The following is a 25168-nucleotide window of genomic DNA, read 5'->3' as shown; positions in this document are numbered from 1 at the left end:
ATTTAAGAGCCTGGTGGTTGAGGGGTAATAATTGTTCCTGAACCTGGTGGTGCGAGTCATGAGGATCTTGCGCCTTCTAGCTGACGACAGCAGCCAGAAGAGAGTACGGTCTGGGTAACAAGGATCTCTGATGATGGATGCTGCGTTCTGACAACAGCGTTTCATGTAGATGTGCTCAATAGCTGAGCGGGCTTTGCCTGTGATGTACTGGACCGGATCCAACATCTCTGTATACTATTTTGTAGCATGTTATAGATCCTCAAACAATATGCTATAAGTCTTCAATGCAATCAAAGATGAGGTCATTAATAAATGGGAGTTGCCAAGCTAGTAGTTTATTGGTAGGACAGTAGAGTTTGAGATATCCATGCCTTTTGCCTTGGCAGCCTTTAATTAATTCATTGCTCAGTGTCATTCAAGAGGTTGTTTATGAAAAGGGACAGATCATTAACAAAGGGATAGAGCTTCTTGTACTCAGACTGCTTCAGTTAGGAGTTAGTGACCGACATCACTCATGGGTTCCAGTTTAGCATCTGGTGCAGGTGTAATACATATTATTGTCACTTGTCTCTAAGGAACACCAAAATGAGCAGTAAGTTGCTGCTGCTACTGAAACATCACTCACCCGTATCTGAAGCTACACAGAGGAAGACAACACCCTCCTTCAGTCCAGCAGGAACATTCAATATGGCAGGAGTAAAGATGTGACTTACTGGCAAGATAGATGTACACTGTATCTCATCTCCATAGCTCATTCATGACATCGCATGGGGTGAAATTACTGATGATGCACTGATACTAATGAGTGGTGGATCTCTGCACACAATAGGCAAGTAGACAGGATGAAGGGGCCAACTTGAAAAGAACCCACACAGATGCAGCAGAAAACAGGAATGGTAGGATGACGGTCATTATTGTAATGGGTATGAAATAAAGAAACTGAGAAGTTTTGTTTCAACTGGGAGGTTGCACTGTCTGAGCAAAGCCTATCAGTTTTGTATAATAGGATCTCTCGATTCAAGGAAGGATATACTTGAATTGCAGGCAATTCAGAGAAGACTCATGAATGCACTTCATGGGAAAAGAGGTTTGGCTTATAAGGAATGACTGGCAGGTGGGGCTGAAATCAGTAACATTTAGAGATGTAACAGTACTAGAACATACATGGAACATCAATTTTATTTGTCACATGACAATTGAAACATCCAAACATACATAGTAAAAAGCACATTTTGTGTCAACAACCAACACAGTCCAAAAATTGTGCTGGGGCAGGCGTCATCACCATGGCATGCCTACAACTTACTAATCCTAACCTGACGAAGGATCTCGGCCCGAAATGTTGACTGCTCATTTCCACGGATGCTGCCCAACCTGCTGAGTTCCTCCAGCTTGCTGTACTTGCTGCTTTGACCCCAGCATCTGCAGTGTACTTTGTGTTTATAACTCTAACCGTATGTCTTTGGAGTAAGGGGGGAAACTGGAGCCACCCAGAGGAAACCCATGGGGTCACGGGAGAAGGCACCAACTCCTTATGAACCCCAATCAGTGAAGCGATTGTATATTACCACATCACCATCAGAGCAGAAGGGTAGGCCTTTCCCACAAGGTACGTGCTAAACACGATGCCAAATTGAATGAAATCACTGCATTTCCTGCATGTTCATAGGACTACTTAAAAGCTCTTAAATGCTAGTATTGAAACATATAAGATTATGAGGGCATTGCATTGGAGAGGAGTCTAGAAGCAATATGCATAATTTAAGATAAGGTATTGCTCATTTAAGATGAATTAAGGGAATAGTTTGTTTCCACTCAAAGAACAGAAAACCTTTGTCATTCTCTTCCTAGGCTGCTATGGAGGTTGAGTCACTGACTACATTTAGGCTGAAATAGAGCTTTGTCTGCTGGTGGTAGAGAGCTATGGGGAACAGGCAAGAAAGTGGAGATGTGGCGGATTGAATCAACCACAAGCTTATTGAATGGTAGAGTGGGCTCCAGAGTCCTATAACTACTCGTTTCAAATGAAAGCACACTCTACAAGGCTCAGGGAGGATGTTTGTTAGTGAGTTCATTAACTTTGATTTAAAATTACAATGTAAATTATTCCTTGAAGCTCCATTCTTCAAGAGGAAAATATATTTTTTAATTCCATCTCCTTCGCAGAGGCAGGATGGCTTTCAGAACAAGGTGAATATCGGGCAGCGAACCTTGCGTAACCTGCCCAAAATGTTTGAGGCAAAAAAGCAGATGGCTCACACCTTCCGTGCTGTTAAACTAAAAAAAGTGTCACACAAAGCAGTGTGCTTAATATTTTAGGCAATTGGATGGATTCCATAACGGGGAGGCAATCTGTCAGCTCTCAGAAGGAACAGCTCCCAAATGGAAAATATTTTCTTTTTTTAAAAAAGCTCAGAGCATATGCGTCTGGAAATTGTATAGCACAGCAAAACAGTTATGAACATCGCATTACACAGGTTCCATAAAAAAAGATGTACAAGCAATGAAAAAGAAAATTGTGATTGATTATTTATTTAGTAAAGTTCACTATTTTCTTTCTGCAGCTACCATGCATCCAATCTATTAAAGCGACAGCAAACCTGAATGTATAGCTGCGTGCTTGCATACCACTACTGCAACTTCCAACTGCACTCAGGCCACTTATGAGGAAGTATCACTAGCGTGGGTTACTTCAGTGTCACTGAAAGGGAAGACTCGAGTACCAGGAACCCTCATTAGCTAGGCCCATTGTAAGACATATCCCTTGTAGTGACAATCCATCCCTTTGCAATGGGGGTTCTCATTGAAATCTTCCAAATGTTGAAAGGCCTAGACAGAGTAGATGTGGAAAGGATGCTTCCCATGGTGGGGGAAGTCTAGTACAAGCCTCAGGATAGAAGAGTATCTATTTAAAACAGAGCTGTGGAGATATTTCTTTAGCCAGAGGATGATGAATTTGTGGAATTTGTTACCACAAGCAGCTGTTGGGTGCTTGTTGGGTGTACTTAAAGCAGAGATTGATAGGTTCTTGATTGAACACGGCATCAAAGCTAATGGGCAGAAAGCTGGGGAATGGGTTTCAGGAGGGGAAGAAAGGATCATCCATGATTGAATAGCAGAGCAGACTTGATGGGCCAAATGGCCAATTTCTATGCCTATGTCTTATGGTCTTACATGTCACCACATACAACACACACAAAATGCTGGAGGAACTCAGCAGGTCAGGCAGCATCTATGGAAAAGAGTGCAGTCGACATTTTGGGCTCAGACCCTTCATCAGGACTGAAGCAAAGATGAGGAGTAGAGTTAAAAGGTGGGAGTAGGAGGAAGGAAAAACACAAGGTGAAACTGTGAGGGGAGGGATGAAGTAAAGAGCTAGGAAGTTGATTGGTGAAAGAGATACTGGGCTGGGGAAGGAAGAATCCAACAGGAGAGAACTGAAGGCCATGGAAGAAGGAAAAGTGGGAGGAGCACCAGAGGGAGGTGATGGGCGAGCAAGGAGATAAGGTGAGAGAGGGAAAGGGGGATGGGATTGGTGAAGGGATGTGGGCATTACCAGAAGTTAGTGAAATCAATGTTCATGCCATCAGGTTGGAGGATGGAATATAAGATCTTGTTCCTCCAACTTGAGCGTAGCCTCATCACGACAGTAGAGGAGGCCATGGATTGACATATTGGAATGGGAATGGAAACAGGAATTAAAATGGGTGGCTACAGGGAGATCCTACTTTTTCTGACAGACGAGGCTCGGCAAAGCGGTCTTCCAATCTGTGTTAGGTCTCACCGATATACAGGAGGCCACTCCAGGAGCACTGGACAGAGTACATGACCCCAACAGATTCACAGGTGAAGTGTTGCCTCACCTGGAAGGACTGTCTGGGGCTCTGAATGGTAGTGAGGGAGGAGGAGTAGGGATAGGTGCAGCACTTGCTCTGCTTGCGAGGATAAGTGCCTTGAGGGAGATGAGTGGGGGGGATGAATGGACAAGGGAGTCGTGTAGGGAGCAATCCTTATGGAAACAGAAAATGGGGGGGGGGTGCTTGGTGGTGGGATCCTGTTGGAGATGGCAGAAGTTGCAGAAAATTACCTGCTGGACACGGAGGCTGGTCAGTGGTTGGTTGAGGACACACGGAACCTCATTCCTAGTAGGGTAGCAGGAGGATGGGGTGAGAGCAGACGTACATGAAAAGGAAGAGTTACAGTTGAGGGCAGCATTGATGGTGGAGGAAGGGAAGCCCTTGAATGACCTAATTTCTTCTCCAACCTGATTATATTCCATTCCTTCATCATCAGTACCACCATCACAATGGCACAGTGAGTGAAGAAATGGTTCTTCAGATCTCAAGGGTGGCACAGTTGGTTGAGCTGTTGCCTCAGTTCCAGCGACACTCATTCCAGCCAGATCTCTGTGCTGTCTGTGTGGAGCTTATATTGTTTTCCTCCCTAGCAATTCTTAATAATGTGAAAAAAGACTTCAAACAAATAACCCATTCAACTTCTAACTAAGCTCATAATAGCTTTAAGAGCAGTGATCCTAACTTCAATGCAAATCCCCAATTCATGCTCGGCAAAATAAAAATATAAATGATGCTGGAAATTTGAAATAAAAGTAGTAAATGTTTGTAATGCTTTAGGGTGATGGGCCGTCATTACATTTAATTCCTTATTTTTCTATTCACAAACGCTGCCTCACTTGATGAGCATCTTTAGCATTTTCTATTTTCATTACAGTCCATGTTTTACAATCTGGCTGCTGAGCTCCACAGAATGTAACACAACCTCAGCTGAAACCCCAATAGAATCAGATTTGATATGACTGAAGCCCCTCTTCAAATGAGCCAAAGGTGACCAACTAGTTCTTGAACGTGTATAAGCGCAAGATTCTCACTCATCTCCGCTTCCCCAACCACCACTTCCAAGCTTTTTGTCATGCAGGATTGTCGTTAATTGGGGAGAAAAACGTAACCTCTACAAATAGCTCTTTGCTTTCCTTTGGGTGTCAGCTGTGTCAAAGCCAAACGCCCTGAAAAGCCAAGCACCGAAAATGCCGTTACTGCAAGTTTCAGTGGAGCTGAAGTCAGTAGGTGCAGTAAATAGCTCTATTTTTGCCTGCTCACAGTTCTGCCAGGAGATAGAGGGAAAGGTTACATATTTCTGTGAAAGAAGCAGAGCTAATCAACATTGCAGCATACTCTCTAACACTGTTGCCGTTGCTATGGCACACAAAAGACAAGCTTGCTCCGAGACTAATGTTGCCACCTGGTGTTTAAGTAATAAAACCAGGCTGCTTATCCACCCTTTAGATCTTAGAGCTGTTAGTCACTCAAGAAAGAAAATAAAGTCTCTATCACTTATTAATAGGCCTAATATCTGACAAAACAAAGTTTTAATGATCAGTATTTTAAGTACCTTCTTAATTACAACTTTTTTTGTCAAGAAGAATGCACAATTTGGTCTTAAGTTCAAATTTGGCAATAAAGTTGATGTTATTCTTGGAAAACCCAAGTGTCGGAGCCTTGCTCTATCTCGTCATTGCAGAACAGCTAAGACAACAGGATTACAAACAAATTAAAGCACATGCAACCTAGTGGAAAAATACTTTGATGCCTACATAATGTGCCCATTGGCCTAATTCTGCTGCTATCTCTTGTGCTCTTTAAGAGAGAGGATGAGGGACCATAGGATGTCAGAATCACAATTAGGTTTATTATCACTGCCCTTTACGACATGAAATCTATTGTTTTGCTGCACGGTAGCATGATGTAAATTTGTAATATTATAAATTACAAAATAAATAAATATTTCAAAGGGAAAAACAGGTAGTGTTCATGGATCATTCAGAAATCTGACGACCAAAGGGAAGAGCTGCTCCTTAATCACTGAGTATGTGTCTTCAGGCTCCTCGACCTCCTTTCTGACAGAAGCAGAATTGAAATTTTACTGTAATTAGGCCATTCAGCCTGTTGAGTCTGCTCCACCATTTAATCACAGATGGTTTTTAAAACTTAAATCCATTCTCCTGCATTCTTCCTGCAACTCTTATTGACTTTATTAATCAAGAAAATCAAATTTACCCAAAAATTTAGCCTCTGCTGCAGTCAGTGGCAATGAACTCCACAGATTTACCACCCAAAGGTTGAATGAATTCCTCTTCATTTCATTTTAAGGAGTCTTCCATTTATTCTGAAGCTATTCCCATGGTTCCCAGTCTCCCCTACTAATGGCAAGGTCTTCTCCATGTCCACTACTTACAGAGGTTTCACACAGAGTCAATTCTTTGTAACAGCAAGGTGAGTCCGAAGGCATTCAGAACTCCAAAATCCCAGAAGGACTGCCCAGAACACATGTTAAATGACCATCATGTATCTCTGCACAAACATTATAAACAACAGAATGCTTTCAATCATTTCTTATCAATTTCCTTAACTGGACTTCTCATTTCAGCAGCACTGTTTCAGTGGGCACTTTTCATTGAACCCTTATACACTAACCTGCTCAAATCTATGGAATCTAATCTGTCCTGTGATGCACAAAGTTCTCCAAACTTCTTCCTTCCAACAAAGGGTGGCATGGTAGCGGAGTTGGGCAGCACAGTGGCTAGTATAATGCTTTATAGCACCGGAGATTTGCATTCAATTCCTGCTGCTGCCTGTAATGGGTCTGTACATTTCTCCCATGACCATGTGGGTTTCTCCTGGGTGCCCTGGTTTCCTCCCCCGTTCCAAAGACGTATGGTTTGGTAAGAGTTAGTAAGTCGTGGGCGTGCTTTGTTGGTGTCTGAAGACAGACTGCCCCAACACATCCTCAGACTGTATTGGTCAATGATGCAAATGGTGCATTTCACTGTATGTTTCGATGCCCATGTGATGGAGTGTCACAATTTAACTTTGCCAGTCCCAATTCTCTGCTCAGTCACGGTTGCCATGCAAATGAGCTCCCCTCAGTTGTCAAGCCCCAAGAGTTCTACCACTCTTACAGGAGACAAGCTTCAAACCAGAGTCACTCTGAATACAGATTTTCTTCCTTCTTACATCTTACCATCAGTATGAATCTGTATCCCTTTTGCTAACAGATCAGGTTCTACTTACTGTATCTAAATACATCATTATGGAGTATACCTCTAACAGATCTCCTCCCTCTTTGCTTCAGAAACAACCCAAGCAGCTCCACAGTCTAATGTCGTAACTAAATAACTAACAAATTTTAGGTCTTAAAAACAGAGACACCGTTTTCTCCTAACCTGTTATGTAGCCACCGGCTGTGGGTGGAATTAGCTGGATCAGTTTGCACAGGCACTTTCCAATATAAATGTGAACTGAGGAATTCAGAAGGGAACATAAAATAAGGAATCTTCTGGTTTTAAGGACACCCTCTTGGCTTTGTTTTGTCTTCTAAACCAGGTTAATGGTGTGGACCCTCGCTCTCTGTTCACTTCAATTAAGCATATCGGATTCTTATGACATCTGCAGCTTCCTATTTCTTCACAATATCCATACCATGATATCTTTAATGACATTTTAGAAATTTATTTTTCTGTGAACTTGCTCTGTTTCCTTTGAGTGTACCTATGCCTGTCTCTCTCCTGGATGCCTTTTTACTTACGCATCTATCCTGATGTGCACATATCCCGTTTCGATAATCCTCATTACTCTGCACAGTAATCACAGTTTTTACATCTTGTGTGTTCATTCTCCTATAATTTTTTAATTAAAGCACTGGAGAGACATATTTTGTCCCTCCAACTTCACTGATGTATTCTTTTAAATGTTAAACCAGAGGAGTGTATACTTGAGGTTGAAAGGAAAATAAATCAGCCATGATCAAATGGCTGAAGAGAATCAATGGGCCCAGTGGCCCAATTCTGCTCCTATGTCATATGGTCAAGTGCTATAATCCTCGGGCTTTACCTGGATTCCAGAGAAGATTAATTAAGTTGCCTTCTTACTCCACATGGAACACTTATTCAAACACTTTATCCCAAACCTAGGCACAAATGTTCTGGTAAATTGCTCCTGGTGGTGTACAGAGAAAGTTGGAAAATGCATCTTTATTACAACACTCTTCTGTTTTTGTGCCAGACGTTTTCCTTTCTCTCCTTTCTTTTTTGGGCTTCTTTTCAAACTTTGCACCTCCACGCTCTGGTGAGGAATAATTATCTCAGCCTCACTTTCGTGGACAATTTCTGGGAACAGAGTATGGAATGTGGGCTCTTTCATTATTTCCATTACCCACCCCCCAACCTAATGACAGGAGGAAGCAAAAGGGCAGGATAGTCGAGAAACATTGAAACCTCTGTGTATCTGCCTCTCTCCATCCATCTCTGTGTTCAAGTGATAGTAAAGTGATCTCTTAACTATGGAGTCAGCAAAATGTTGATAAAATACCTGTACCAGTCAATTCTTACAGGAAACTAATTCACTGTCTCAGCTCAATAACTTTTTGAAAGGGTACAATAATCAGTGGAGGATCATAATTCCCTCATTCCTTCTCAAGCCTTTTATACCTTATTCCATTATATTCTACCAACCTTGAAAATTAATTGACAAAAATGACTGAAACTAAAGAATTCCATCAGTGCTATTGACTGAACTGTACTGATGAAATCAACAAGTTAGGTGTATACACGATGAAATCTGCAGATGCTGGAAATTCAAACAACAACATACACAAAATGCTGGTGGAATACAGCAGGCTAGGCAGCATCTATAGGGAGAAGCGTTGTCGACGTTTCAGGCCGAGACCAACGTCGACAACGCTTCTCCCTATAGATGCTGCCTGGCCTGCTGTGTTCCACCAGCATTTTGTGGAAGTTAAGTGTATAGTTAGGCTGAAGAGACAACTTTGATTTGCAGCTCACAAAATGCTGGAGGAACTCAGGAGGTCAGGAAGCATCTATAGAGGGAAATGAACAGTGACATTTCAGACGAGACCCTTCATCTGGAATGGAAAGGAAGAGGGCAGAAGCTAGAATGTGTAACAGTTTTGAACAAAGTTGTGAGGTCAAAGTTTTGCGCTATCAATAAAGAAAATTTAATGAAGGCAGTGACAGAGATTAAACACAATTTATGGAAAAAATACAATTTTGATATTTCAGAACTGTATAATCCATTATTTGGGCAAATTGAAATCTTAGTTCCTGAGATAAACTGGTGTATCAGACATTTCCAGATGGAAAGCTTTCATAAAACATCATTAAATTTAAGCAAAACGCAACAAATGTTCTCTAACTTCTGTACATTGTGGGCCAATAGACAATCAAGGTCTTGAGATGCTATGATAGCAAATTTGCAAATGAAGACAAATTCCACAAGTATTCAATGGTTTACCATTTAAAATATTAGCAGAAACCCGGAGGAATATAAAGTAACTTGACACTTTATGCATGTCTCCTGGTTTTCTCCTGGTTTCTTATGAGAGTGTGGTTGTGAAATGGCAAATCCAGAAATCCATCTTGGAAAATCAAAATGATCAAGTATAAAAAGAATGAAAACAGAAAGCAGATTATCTATAGAAAGTAGGGACATCCAAATATAAATTTTATTTGTGAAAAGGTTGATAATTAACTAATAAAAGATATATGCGCAACATTTCAGAACTACAAATTTAGGAACCCAATCTTGTTCGGATTTTAAGTTCAAAACAAGTCTTCCATTTAAAGGACCATTTAATGGTTTCTACACAGAAATCTCATCAATGATAATCATACAGCTCAAGTAAATCTGTTGTAATCTCTAATGGATTTAACAGAATAAAGGAAACTAAAACATAATAAAGCATGCCTTCCAAACACAGCCATCACTAATACCAGCTCCTGAACTTCAACTTCCTACACAATTCCTTCAGCTTGGCATGTTCTCCATTCTCCTAATGACATCACACAAATTTGACAACTTTCTATTCACGAACAAATGATTGGGAACAGACTGCCTTCAGGCAAGAAGAGTGATGAATTGTACCATGAAGACACAAGAAATTACAGATGCTGGAAATTTTCTATTACAGAAACTCAGCAGGTCGAGTAGTATCTGAGGGAGAAAAGGAATTGTGGATATTTCGGGTTTTAAATGCTGCATCAGGATTTGATGCCAGGCCTTCAACCTGAAACACAAACAATTCTTTGGCTCCGACAAATGCCACTCAACCGGTTGAGTTTCTCCAGCAGATTGTATGCATAAATGACAAGTCACCATCAATATTCCATCCAGCTATCACAAAATTCCTTCAACCTATGTGGAGTGAAATTGCTGCTCAAGTAAAGAACGAAAGAATAGCAACGCCAAACTGAGCTCAAGACTTGACTTTAAGAATTTAAAATAATCTGCAATGTGGAAGCAATTTCATTTTAACAAAAAACCTCCTAGTGTTGAGCTGCAAGTTTCAAGTGAAGGTTGGGGCAGTGCCAAAGTCTCCCAAAAAGATGGATTACATTCCACCACACTTAAAGCTCTGTGCTCTTCCAAGCTGGAACCCCCAGTGGGAATTTTACCAAGCAGACATGACTAGATTGGTTTTGGAAGTGACAGCAAAAGATGACACCATCAGTTCTAACTGGCATTCTATAGGTCTTAAGAAGTCTTGTGGACAGGTGCAGCTAAATGCAGAAAAAGGCACATGGCAGTCAATTTCATTTCAATACACCAATAAGGAACAGCACAATGATTAAATCTCACTTTACTTCCCCCACCCCTATGACATTTTAAATAATTTTATTGAATTGTAGGCAGCTCAAATAGCACTTTAATTACAATGTGCTTGAGAATTGATGTTCGAATGCAGCAACGTAAACCTTTAATCATGGCTACAAACTGACAGCAAATTAACAGTGAAAAAATAGTATGCCATCAACATCGAAGTTTGTTTTGACCTCTTAAGATTTTAATTTAAAAAAATCCCTCCCCCCACTGGCACAGTCTGACAGCAAACTAAATGCCCTTGACTAAAGATTTACAAGCAATTTCATTCATACTAGTTTGTAAATTTTACCTTAATGTCAAGAGATGCATTTAAATCACTTTTATTGCCTATCTCCTTAAACGTAAAATTTATCTGTTTATGAGCAAATGAAGACTATAATTCAATCCATTTTCAAAGCAGTAAGCGCACAGTATCACAATAAAATGTAATACAATTCACTGCAAACGCAGATTAGTTTTATGAAGATTATGGAATTATTTTAATGACCCTGATATAAAAGGCACAAATCATGACATGAGCTTGGATATGCTATTTCCTACTTCTCTGTTAGAACAGCTCTCGTCGTCTCTTAAATTTGAGCCATATTGTGCAAGTAACATTGGTGATAGCACAAAGAACAAATGTAACCACACACAGAAATGCAACAGGCTGCAGAGTGTAGTGGAGTCTACTTGGTCCATCATGGGCACAGACCTTCCCATCACTGGCAGCAACTACCTCAAGAAATCAGCCGTTATAAGCAAGTATCCCCGCCATCAGGCTAAGCCTTCTTTTCATGGCTACCATAGGGTAAGATGCCCAAAGTCCCCCATCACAAGTTCAGGAAAACGACTTCTCTACAACCATCAGGTTCTTGAATCAATAGGAACAATTCTAACCCTACTTCAGCAACTGAACGCTAGCTAAACGTTAATGGAAGCTCTGGAATTCCTTCCCTAAATCAACACTATTCTGCACTGTGCTTTCTGAAAGCAACTTAGCTTTTTTGACTTTTTCCTCTGGATACCTCTGGATTTCCCAATATGTTTTAGAGCTAACAGCTCACTGTACTGGTATTATTCACTGTAAGATGCTCAACCGCAGATGTCAGTTATTATACAGGATTGTCCTAGTAATGGAAAATGAGTTCAGTCATTAGATAAATTGCTTTTAAGTAAGGGATGAATATTGATCTTTCCATATACTGTACGTGTGGTTCACTAGGTTAATTTGCCACTGTTAAATGCCTCTGGTGTGTACATGCGTGATAGAACCAGGGTGAGGGACAGGGTGTGATGGAACTTAGGATAGAGTAAAATTGGACTCTCAGAATCAATCAAAACAGGAAGCTGATAATTGGCATGAATTAGGTGGGTGGGCTGAATGGCCTGTTTCCATGCTTTATGCTTTATGTCTCTTATGTCCCTTTAACAAGATGGTGGTGTAGTAAGCTGCTGGACAAAGACAAACCATTGTTCTCAGAGATAAGGTGTGATCGGTGGGTGTGGGGGGGGGAGACAATGCATCCCTTCTCAATTATATGTTGTTACATCTTAAATCATGTGTGGCCTTAATAGATCAAGCTAATGATCAAAGATGTTCCAGCATGGTTGATAGCTTCTGCTTTAACCATGGAAACAAGGTGAAATCTTCAGAAGAGTGAAGGTCTGCAGTAAGAAAGGCAGATGTGATCCCTGCTGTATATCCCTAAGGCATGAGATGATCGATATTCTTTTCCAGTGAAATCTCTACAGAGCATTATTCTTCAAACCCACCCAAAATGGGAGTCCATCAGACTCCAATACAACTAAATGAGGATTAAGAGAAGGAAAGGGAGGAAAGGTATCAAAGATTACAGAACACCCACATTTTGAGTTTCTGCATTACAAGTTTCAGTGGGCGCTTTTCATTGAACCCTTATACACTAACCTGCTCAAATCTATGGAAGCTAATCTGTCCTGTGATGCACAAAGTTCTCCAAACTTCTTCCTTCCAACAAAGCGTGTCATGGTAGCGGAGTCGGGCAGCACAGTGGCTAGTATAATGCTTTATAGCACCGGAGATTTGCATTCAATTCCCGCTGCTGCCCATAATGGGTCTGTACATTCCTCCCATGACCATGTGGGTTTCTCCTGGGTGCCCTGGTTTCCTCCCCCGTTCCAAAGATGTATGGTTTGGTAAGGATTAGTAAGTTGTGGGCGTGCTTTGTTGGTGTCTGAAGAATGGTGACACTACAGACTGCCCCAACACATCCTCACACTGTATTGGTCAATGACACAAATGGTGCATGTCACTGTACGCATCGATGCCCACGTGAAAAATACAATAAAACTGAGCAACACACATTAAATGCTGGAGGAACAGTGCAGGCCAGGCAGCATTTATGGAAAAGAGTAAACAGCTGATGCTTCAGGGCAAGACCCTACATCAGAGTCATGGGTTCCCCTAGCATTCAGTGTGTGTTGCCTGAATTTCCAGCATCTGCAGATTTTCTCGTGATGGAAAAGCTGATTTTTCATTCTTTCCTTCAGCAAGACCCCCTCCATCCACCCCAACACAGACCTTGTGCCAAACCTATTCTGGTGGATCCTCACAACTCGTCCTCTGCTACATCAAAGACTGTGTTGATACTGCCTTCTCCACTATGGCAGAACTCACCAACTTCATAACCTTGCCACCAACTTCCACCCTGCCCTTAAAATTACCTGGACCATTTCTGACATTTCACTTCCTTTCCGAGAGATCCATGTTTCCACCTCACAGGATTGGCATCTCCTATGAACATACGGCCTCCCACAGCTACCTTCTCTTCTTCAGCTCTGTCACTTGTAAAGTTGCCATTTCTGGTTCCCAATTTCCACTGTATTTGCTCTCAAAATGAGACCTTTTTCTTTACAACTAAAATATCCTCTTACTTCCAGAAGAAATTTCCTTCCCCTTGGCTAAAGGTGGAGCTCCAACAGTTATTCTCCTAGCTTCCACATCACAGCTCTGACACCATCCCTCCACCTTTTGTCCTTAACTTTCAACCCATCAGACACAAAATCCAGCACTTCAACCTCCACCTCCTCCATTATCCACTCCATTATCCTCCATCACTGTGTGGTTTGGAGCTGCCACCAAGCAGGATAGAACCAGACTACAGCGCACAGTGAGGACTGCCGAGCGCATCATTGGAGCCTCCCTGTGGACCTGTACTCTTCCAGGTTGAAGAAGAGGGCGGGGAACATCATAAAGGACTCCTCCTATCCTGCGCACGAACTGTTTGAACTGCTTCCGTCTGGTAGGCGCTTCAGATCCCTCCAGACTACGACTAATAGGCACTGGAGAAGTTTTTTCCCTACTGCGGTCACTTTGCTGAACAGTTAACTGCCGGTTAACTGTCAGCTATTACTTGGATTGCACTACTTGTATGTATAATCTATATTTTCATTTATATTTATCATGATTATTGTTATGAGCAGAGAGACAACATCTGCCGGAAGTAAATTCCTTGTATGTGCACAGGTACTTGGCGATTAAAGTCTGATTCTGATTTCTACAAGGACCACTCTGAATGACTCCCTGGTCTCCCCCCTCACCCCTCCCCAACTCCCAGCACTCTCCCCTGCATCCAGAGGTTATAACACCTGCCCCATCACCTCCTCTTCCGGTCACCACCAGTGAAGCCGAGGTTCACCTACAGCTCTACTTGCCTGTTCTACCACAGCCTGTGCTTATGAGATGGCATCCGTTACACCAGAGGAATCAAGCATAGACTAGACAACAACTTCGTGGGGCATACATGCACTCTGCCTGCAACTGACATTTCAAGTGTCTGGTTGCATGCCACTTTAACTCTCCTTCATGATACCACTCACAGCTCTGAAATATCTGTCGTCAGCCTTCTCCATGATAACAACGAGGCCAAGCATAAATTGGAAGAACAATATCTTGTATTCTGCATGGCTTGCTTAAAACCAAGTGAAATGAACATCGAATTTTTCAGTTTCAGGTAATCTACACCCCAGATGTTTGCCTCTCCACGTAGTTTTCTCTCCCTTAGTTCTTCCCTCGCATCTTCTCCAACAACCTGGTTCCATCTCTCCATCATCTGCTCTCCATCTGGTTTCACTTATTCTACCCCCACTACATATCTCAACATAACGACTATCTTCCCTGTGTTGCCTCTCAATTCTAATGCAGTCTATGTCAGAAACATCAGTATATACCTTTTGCCTCCAGAGAATATGATTGATCTACTGGTCTTCCAGAAATTTTGATTTTGTTCTAGATTCAAGCATCGACAAACTTGTTTATCTTCAAATTACTTACTTAATGAATTTTTCAAAGTACATTGCTTATTACTGTCCCTAATTGCTCTTCAGAAGAAATGGTGAGTCACCTTCTTAGTTAGACTATGACAAGTCTTGGTGAAGGAACTCTCACAGTCCTTTTGGGGACAATGATCCTGGATTAGACCCATTGATGATGAAAACATGACAATGTATTTCAAAGTCAGGATCAAATGCAATTAGTAGGTGAACCCACATGCTGATGTCTCAGCTATCCGCCGCCCTTGTCCTTTCGACCAAAAGCATGTCCATATGATGCCTGCTGTTCCTTGTTTAGTTAAATAAAGAAGCTGCTTTGTATCCAACAGTACCTTTCTCCAGTGACTTAATTCAACAACAGCACCCTCTGGTCCTAGACTCACCCGCTATAGGAAGCACCCTCTTCACATCCACTATGTAGGCTTTTCAATATTTAATAGGTTTTAGTGAGATCCTCCCTCATTCTTCTAAACTCCAGAGAATACAGGCCCAAAGCCATCAAACGTTCTTCTGATAACTGATAAGACAAACTGGCAGGATCAATTTTTCATATGTTAACCCCTTTCACTCCTAGAATCATTCTCATAAACCTCCTCTAGACAGTGTCTGATGCCAACATACCTTTTCTTAGTTAAGGTGTCCAAAACTGCTCACAATATTTCAAGTGTGGTCTGATCAATGATTTATAAAGCCTCAGCATTACATCCTTGCTTTTCTATTCTAGTCATCTTGATATAAGTGCTAACATTGCATTTGCTTTATTTACCATTAATTCAACCTGCAAGTTAAACTTTAAGAAATCCTGCATAAAAACACCCGTCCCTTTGAACAACTGATTTTTAAATTTTCTTTTCTTTTAGAAAATAGTCTGCGCCTTCCTTCTTTCTACCAAAATGCATGACTACACACTTCTTGACTATATTCCATCTGCCACTTCTTTGCCCATCCGCTCAATTTCAAATTAATCCCTTCTGCCTGTATATTTTCCATATATCACTCCCTGCATTTCAGTATTTCTATCTAAAAGCTTCTTGAATATCAATATTGTAGCTGCTTCGACCACTGTTCCCAGTAGTGCATTCTAGATACCTACCGCTCCCTGTATTAAAGAAAACTTGATTTCATCTTTGATGCAAAGATGCATTTCACTGTATATTTCTATGTATAGGTGACAAATAAAGCTAATCTCTCTTTTCAATTTCTTTATCACTCTCACCTTAAATCTATGTCTTCTAGTTTTGACATTTCCAACCTGGAAAGAAAGATTCTAGCTGTCTACCCTATTTATTGCCTCTCGTAATTTTAGAAATTTCTGCCAGGTCATTACTCAGCTTCCAATACTTAAAGGAAAGCAACCCAAGTTTTGTCTAACTTTTCTTTATAACTCATAGCCTCTCGTCAAGGCAGCATCATGGTAAATCTTTTCTAAACCCTGTCCAAATCCTCCACATCCTTCCTGTAATGGGGAGACAAGAAATGCACACAATATGCTAAGTGTGGCCTAATCTAAGTTTTATGCAACTGATAAAACAAACCAGCAGGATCAATTTTCCAGATTGTGCCCTATCAGCATTTGACAGCCAATTTTTAAAAAATGATCATAACTGAGTATTGCAGAAATTCTGCAATTGCTGCAGAAATTCAAGTCAGGAGCAAACATTATCATGAGCAAACACATACACAGTGTATAAATGCCATGAAAATTTGTTTCACTTACAGCAGCAGTACAATACATTATCACCATAAATTACAAATTTGTGAAAAGAGCAGAAGCTCAGCATAACACATACAAAATGCTGCAGGAACTTAGCAGGTCAGGCAGCCTCTATGGAAAGGGGTAAATATTCGATATTTTGGGCCAAGAATCTTACAAATTCAAAGTAAATTTATTATATTGGACAACAAATTTTTTAAAAGTGCTGCTTCCTCAGAATTTTTTTTGTTTATCATAGACTGCATGAAGCTGAACACAAAAATCATTTCAGACTACTTGTATCTCATAGGATTTTGGAGACAAAAGAAATTAACTTTTATTGAATATAATGGGTTTAATTGCATAATGGTGCTGACACTTTGCAAGACCTCAACTAAGCTAAAAATGCTTCGGTGATGATTTTCATTTGTACTCAGTGTCTGAGGCTTCTCACTTAAGTGTCAAACATTGTTGGATTTTAAAATCCATTGTTGGAATATCGTTTCTCCATGACTGCAATGTCCCGGTGAAACTTTTCACCATGCTCGTCACTGACTGTGCCAAGACTTGCAGGAAGTCGTCTAAATGGGAATGCAGTAAATGAATCTTTAGTGACGTGTGGCATTTCATGGCTTTGTATGACTGAAGCATGTTTGCACGTAGTTTGGTGCTCCAAAATTTAAACATCCTTGATGCCTCCCATGCGATTTTCTCTGATCCACTATACGTTCATTGAATTGCTTGTTACTGATAACCTGTTTGATTTGTGGATCAACAAAAATGCCTTCCTTAATTTTGACATCAGTTGTTCTGACCTGAATCATGAATTGAACTAACAAATATAGGCAAATTTTAAAAGATGGTGCATGATGGGGAAATTTCATGGTAAATTTCATGATCAGCAGTGCAAAATCTGTAAGATACACTCAAAAATATTCAGGAAGCAAAATCTTTGCTTCACTTTCTTGCGGTCATATACTGCATTTCCAAGAAGTACGATAAAATCAATGATACACTGCATGCAACAGGATAGACAAACAACCAATGTGCAGAAAACAACTAATTATGTAAATACAAAGAAAAAATGCAACAATAATAAATAAGCAATAAATATTGAGAACATTAGATGAAGAAAGTGAATCCATAGATTGTGGAAACAGTTCACTGTTGGGATGAGTGGAGTTTCCCCTCTGGTTCAAGGTTGAGGGGGTAATAAGTGTTCCTGAACCTGGTGATGTAACTCCGGAGGCTCCAGTACCTTCTTCCTGTTGGCAGCAGTGAGAAGAGTGCATGACCTGGATGGTGGGATGCTGGGTGTTCTTGATGATGGATGCTGCTTACCTACAACAGCGCTCTATGTAGATGTGTTCAATGGTGGGGAGGGCTTTACCCATGCTGGACTGGGCCATATCCACTATTTTTTTATAGGATTTTCCATTCAAGGGCATTGGTATTTCTCTACCAGGCGATGATGCGGCCAATCAATATACTCTCCAGCACACATCTATATAAGTTTGTCCAAGTTTAAGCTGCCATGCCTAATGGTCACAAATTGCCAGGGAAGTAGAGGCGCTGCCATGCTTTCTTCATAATGGCATTTATGTGTTGGACCCACGACATCCTCTGAAATTACAATACCAAGGAATTTATAATTGCTGACTGCCTCCACCTCTGATTACCGCAATGAGGAATGGCTCGTGGGCCTCTGGTTTCCTCCTGTTAAAATCAAAAATCAGCTCTTTGGTCTTACTGACATTGAGCTGTTGTGGCTCTAGTCCATCAGATTTTCAATATCCCTCCTATTTGCTTATTGTTACTACCTTTGATACCTTTGATAGTGTGTCATCAGCAGGGAGTTTCAACATGGAATTGGAGCTGTGCTTAGCCTCACAGTCATAAGTAAAATGTGAGCAGAGCAGAAGGGGGTGGGCAAAAATTACCTAAATTTAGAGAAATCCATGCTCATGCTCATCTCAGTCTGACTTTCCAATCATTCAAGACAAGACATGTTGAATTGCATCAAAACTTATTTCAATCCTTGATGAAACATGCATTGAACTGATATGACTGGTGGTGTATTTTTGCACAACAGTTTGTGCACTTATTATCTGTCATGTGGTTTCTATAAGCAATATAAACAAGAATGGAAGTCCAGCACTGCAATGGTGCTGTTCACACTGAAATGAAAGCTCACCCAATCAACTGAAGAGATTGTAAGCCCCATATATCAGAGTTAGTGGAGGAAGCACTCAACACCTCTAACAGCTTCTCCTAATATCCCCAGTCCTGAGATCAAGCTGGAATCCACACAATACAAGAAAATATTGACAGGTTTGTTGCTTGAATCAGCCACCAGATTGAGTGAACTTGCTAGTAAATAATCTTTCCATTTTTTAAGTTTGAAAATTAAACATGGAAAGAGGTTTGCTAATGTTGGAACTTAATTTGCCTCAACACCGGGGGTGGATCAGTCATAGAAACATCAAGAGAACAGATTGCATATAATAATTAATCTGAGATTGCATGGTGTGTCATTCACAGAAAGTGCATCAGGCACACAGATGCAACAAGAACATCCAGTCCGAGCACCACCTGTAATAAAGCAATGTTTCAGAAGACAAACAAGGCCCCAGTGTGTCACTTAGTTTTCAAAGCTACCTCACGCTAATAACAAGGCACCGATATCCAGGAGATACCTCCAGCACTCCACTTACCAAAAAATTCTTCAAGAATTTCCACAATTATTGATATTTAGTATATTTTCTACACCCATCCAAACTGACCGAGACAACAATAGTCCAATGTAACTCATCCATGAAGCACATAGGGGTAGAAATACTCTTGAGCTGCTATCTCCAACTCACTTGCACTTTGTTTCTTATATTCTGCTTTTGACCACGCCGAACTCTCTAGATTTTTATAATCAGTCTTGTACTTGCCCTGATGAAATCCTGCTGAAGTAGGATGGATGTTAGTCACATCTGCACTCAAGTTCTTGGTTTTTCTATTTACACAGAGAGCCTAGGATACCCTAAGGCTAAAGTTAATACTTCAGTGAAAGTGAGAAGTTAAAAGTATCCATATAGTTGCTAGTTCCACTCCCAATTAACAGTAGAAAATGAGATTATATACAGATCTTCAGATATTAGTGATGTCACTTGGTAAGTAATCATAAGGAACAAAAGATCTGTCATCAAAATTTTGAACGAGCAAACCCATGAACACTGCCTTCTTATTTGTTCTCTTTTTCCATACTTACTTTTTAAGGTATTTCCTATAGTAACTTATAGTATTTTCTGCTGCCAAAAACAACACATTTGATGAGATTTGCCAGTAATAATAAATCTGATTCTCGAAGTTCAGGAATCATCTCCTATAGGTTTTCTTCAACAATTGCTACTCATATATATTCAATGATATCTAAAAGCAGGAACCTTCTCAGATGCAGTTGACCCAAGTAATTCCAATATGTTTTGCTTTTATTTCAATAATATTAATTTCCACTCCTAAGATCAAATTCCATTATGCTTTTAAACTGGCATACTACTTATTAATCATTTTGACAGCAGGTGTTTTGTACATCTGCCACTCTCCAGGGAAAGGAAAACTCAAGCCTTGCTCATTTGTTCTCAGTCATTAGCTACCATATGACATCACATGCATCACTAATATCCAAACATTTGAATTTTCAAATCACTTCACTTCCTGCGATTACTTGAGAGCAGAATTAGCAACTACAACTTATGTTGGATCTTAACTTACCACTTTCACATAAGTATTCTCAGAAGGGCTAACACAGAGCCACAGGAGACGCGTTAAAAATAATCCAAAAGTCTGGTCAAATTGGTGGGCTTCAAGCAAAGGAACAGATGTGAAGGAGTTAAAAATGTGAGTTCCAAACTAGTTGTGTGTTGTGTGTAGCCTCCAATTCAGGGAACAATCAATGCTTGCAGGGCCAGAACTGAAGTTGAAACATGTGTATTTTCATTGAAGAGATTTCAGCAATGGGGAAGCCCAAGCCATTTCTGTGATGGTAGGTGGTGATTAAGGAGTATTTGTAAAACTTACAGTTGTCCTATTATTGGACTTGAAGCAAAAGTGGGTCAGAAAACACAAGGGTGACTGGTCATTGGTATCTGGAATTAGGATATAGCAGAAGAGTATCAGAACAATTCCATGTTGAAGCCAAGAAGCCAGCCAGGTGAAAGCAGGTTGCTCACCACTCTCTGTGGTAAAAATACACACAAGTATTGATGGATTGGAAAATCCAGCAGGTCCGTGTTCCCATGCAAAAGAGCATGGGACAAAATATTAAACTAAGTGCAAATTGCTCATTCTCTGGAAGTTACATTGACACTGGAGTTCAGGAGTAACACAAGTACAGACAGCATCTCTAATAGATCAAAAATAATATCAGAATCAGAATTAACATCACCAGCATATCATGAAATTTAACTTAACAGCGGTAGTACAATGAAATACATGATAAATATAGAGAAAAAAGAGTTACAGTGTGTATATATCTCTATTAAATAGTTGTTAAGATAAGTAGTGCAAAATAACAGAAATAAATAAGTAGTGAGGTAGTGTTCATGGGTTCAATGTCCATTTAGAAATCGGAAGGCAGAGGGAAAGAAGCTGTTCCTGAATTACTGAGTGTGTGCCTTCAGGCTTCTGTACCTCCTTCCTGACAGTAACAGAGTGAAGGGGGCATACCCTGACTGGTTAAGGATACTTAATGATGAACTCCACCTTCCTGAGGCACCGCTCCTTGAAGATGCCTTAGATACTATGGAGGCTGGTACCCATGATGGAGCTGTCTAATTTTTATGTCTCTGCAACGTATTTTGCTGTCATGTAGTAGACACCTCTCCCCATAACAGACAGAGATGCAGCCAATCAGAATGCTCTCCGTGGTGCATTTGTAGAAGTTGCTGAATGTTTTAGGTGACAAACTAAACCTCCTCAAACTCCGAATGAAATATAGCCACCATTTGCTGTCTTTCTAGCTGCATCAATATGCTGCATTCAGGTTAGGTCCTCAGAAATATTGACACCTGGAAACTTCAAATTGCTCATCCCTATATGAAGATTGGTTTGTGTTCCCTCGTCTTACCCTTCCTGAAGTCCACAATCAGCTCTTTGGTCTTGTTGACGTTGAGTGCCAGTCTGTTGTTGTGACACCACAATTGGTATATCTCGCTTCTGTATGCCCTTTGTCACCACCGGAAATTCTGCCTCCAATGGTTTGTATCATCAGCAAATCTATAGATGCTGTTTGAGCCATGCTTAGCCACACAGTCATGGGTGGAGAGAGGGCAGAGTAATGTGCTAAGCACACATCCCTGTACAGCACCATTGTTAATTGTCAGTGAGAGAGAGATACAGAGGCTCAGGTTTTGTAGTTTTTCAATCAGAACTGCAGGAAGGATTGTGTTAAATTCTGAATTAGTCAATAAACAACATACTGATGTTAGTAAAAAAAAACATGAAATGCTGGCGGGGTTTCGGCCCGAAATGTCGTTATTACCTCCTCCCATAGATGCTGTCTGGCCTGCTGAGTTCTGCCAGCATTTCATGTTTTTTTTATTTATTTCCAGCATCTGCAGATTTACTCGTGTTATCCTGATGTTAGTATTTATATTGCCCAGGTGGCCCAAGGTTGCATTGAGAGCCACTGAGATCATGCCTGCTGTAGACCTATTGTAGATACGGAGAGATTGCAGTGGGTCCTGGTCCTTCCTGAGACAGATGTTGATTCTAGCCATGACTAAATTCTCAAAGCACTTCATCAACATAATTGTGAATACTACTGGACGATAGTCATTGAGGCCGCTCATGCTGCTCTTCTTGGGCACTGGCATTATTGTTGCCCTTTTGAAGTAGGTGGGAACTTCTGACTGTAGCAATGAGAGATTGAAAATGTCTTTGAATACCCCTGCCAGTTGGTTGGCACAGGCTTTCAGACTGCCTTGCGAGGGTTTGCCCGCCTGAAAGGTAGCCTGGTGCTGGCCTCCAAGATAGAGATCACAGGGTTATCCGATACCTCATTCTTATGAATACCTTATGGTAAAGATGCCTCATCCAGTTACATGCCCAAAACACTTTGATTAGAGGACTACAGTGGTAAATACATTGGTGCTAAAAGTTTGTTAAATCTTTTGTAGAAGGCATTACCCCAGAGGTTCATGTACTTTTTCCAACAAATACATGTAATAATGTATCATTTTTCTAAATAAGTAAATATAAGCACAAGCATAATGCTTTTTGTGTTGCTTATTTAATTGGGTTCTCTTTATCTAGTTTTAGGACTTAAGTGAAGATCCAATCACATTTTAGTTCATATTTATGCAGAAACAGGGAAAATTCTACAGGGTTTACAAACTTTTTAGCACCACTGTAATAAGCCTATATGTTGGACTCATTAACCACTGACATAAACACAAGTTCTAAGCCCACCACGGCAGCAAGGAAAACTCAAATTATTAAAGACTCCTGTCTCCAATAAAGGGAAACTGAGAATACCAGATTATCACATAAACCAAACTGGTTCAATAATGTCCTTCAAGGAATGAAAACCTGTCCTCCTTACCCTGACTCGCATCTACTTCACTTCAGACCCATCAATGAGGTTGAATCGGATCTAAGTTCTCAATTCAGAAGCAATTACAGACAATAAACAACAGCACTGCAGCAATGTCTGCAAGTAAACAAATGATTGCAAAAATACAGATGCGTACACAATGGGACAATCAGCCGTCACAGCATACTGTCCCCGCCCTCAAACAACATCCTTGTGCTTTCACCACTTCCTTTAGATTACAAGTGGATACCATTTCAATTCTATACCACAAACAGATCCACATCCAATACCTTTAATAGCTCTTTTGGGAAGTCTTTTCCTCCATTCAATCCATCCAAATTGTTAATGAAGTCTTGGCAGGTCATCTTCTTTCCAATATTCTGAAACGTTGAGAGAATTGCAAAGATTAGCACATGTTGCACTTGCCAAGAAAATCAGAAAACAACAAAACCAAATCACTCTGGGATGTTCCCAATATGGAGAGCACCCTGCCCAGATATGAAACTGATGTTTTCAGAACTAGCATCAATCACCAGAGTCATGGGATTGGTTCTTTGCTCCAAGTTTGATTTATACAGAAGTAAAATATACACCTGAAATGAAACAGACTATCAAAATACCCTAATGCGTACCATGACAACCTTCCACAATGAGAGGAAGAAGAGGGCACTGCAAATATGCCTCTTACTCCCAGGGCAGTAAATGTGTCATCCTCTACATCTGTCTTCCAAGTAGAAGGAAGGGTTAGTGAGTATTCTGGAGCTACATGTATGTAGCAGATACTAATTCAAACAAGAACTGGGCTTCAGTTCTTATTGTAAATAAATTCAAGAAGCTTGATATGCTAGAGTCAAACGTTAAGACAATGGACTTGTGTCAAACCAGGTAACATGCCTAAGTTATTTGCACCATTGGGACGTTAGTGCAATTTGGAAGACCAGACGGATGTTGTCACTTTGCATAACACAGATATAGGCAGTCAATAGCTTTTGTGTACTCAGAGACAGCCCTGACAATGTTAATATTGGGCTTAGCTCTCTGTCATCAAAAGATTTTAGAATATCTAAATTAAGTAGTTTCTCCCGAAGGCATTTGGAACTTCAGAGGTTTATCAATTACAATGAGCTTCCACTATGTATCTCAAAAGAACCAAGGTATCGAATTAAACAATGTCATTGTAACTATTGAAATTGTATTAAATCACTTACTGTTACCTTTGAACTTAAGGGTATAAAATATGTGATGTATCTTTAGGTTTGTGAGCCTCTACCAAGAGTGACTCCATGAGAATGTTTGTTTGTAGTAATGAATAAAGACTTCTGTATCACCAGCTTCAGTGTCTCTCCGCTGACATTGATCACAGTCACAACATTTGAGGCTCGTCCGGGATATATTCATGACCCACAGTATACTCACTCCCTTTAGCAGTCTAAGGGGGTAAGGGGGTGAGTATTTTTGTTTAAAGAGTAGCACGCATACTTAGATCACATTAGGTCAACAACCAGCAGAGGATCATGGAGTTTCAAAGGGCATGGTGGAGAGTGAGGGTGGGAGGTAGGTGTGGGGGGGGGGGGGGGGAGTGTGAGTGAGAGTGTGAGAGAGAGAGAGAGGGAGAGAGGGAGAGAGGGAGAGAGGGAGAGAGGGAGAGAGGGAGAGAGGGAGAGAGGGAGAGAGGGAGAGAGGGAGAGAGGGAGAGAGGGAGAGAGGGAGAGAGGGAGAGAGGGAGAGAGGGAGAGAGGGAGAGAGGGAGAGAGGGAGAGAGGGAGAGAGGGAGAGAGGGAGAGAGGGAGAGAGGGAGAGAGGGAGAGAGGGAGAGAGGGAGAGAGGGAGAGAGGGAGAGAGGGAGAGAGGGAGAGAGGGAGAGAGGGAGAGAGGGAGAGAGGGAGAGAGGGAGAGAGAGAGGGA

The 25168-nt window shown here is 40.9% G+C and overlaps 1 protein-coding gene across 15 annotated transcripts in view; it reads right to left on the bottom strand.

The window, feature by feature from the left end:
- Window positions 1-25168, bottom strand: part of psd3l (pleckstrin and Sec7 domain containing 3, like) — a 476452-nt gene that overhangs the window by 97930 nt on the left and 353354 nt on the right. For all 15 annotated transcript variants that reach the window (XM_059965343.1, XM_059965341.1, XM_059965347.1 and 12 more), the window contains one exon: window positions 23554-23643. In XM_059965343.1, the coding sequence (XP_059821326.1) occupies window positions 23554-23643 (90 nt within the window). The remainder of the gene's footprint in view (window positions 1-23553; window positions 23644-25168) is intronic.

The sequence above is a fragment of the Hypanus sabinus genome, chromosome 3, assembly GCF_030144855.1.
Source record: "Hypanus sabinus isolate sHypSab1 chromosome 3, sHypSab1.hap1, whole genome shotgun sequence".
NCBI lineage: Eukaryota > Metazoa > Chordata > Chondrichthyes > Myliobatiformes > Dasyatidae > Hypanus > Hypanus sabinus.
Note: the sequence above shows the minus strand (reverse complement) of the source record. Positions and strands in the feature narration are given on the sequence as shown.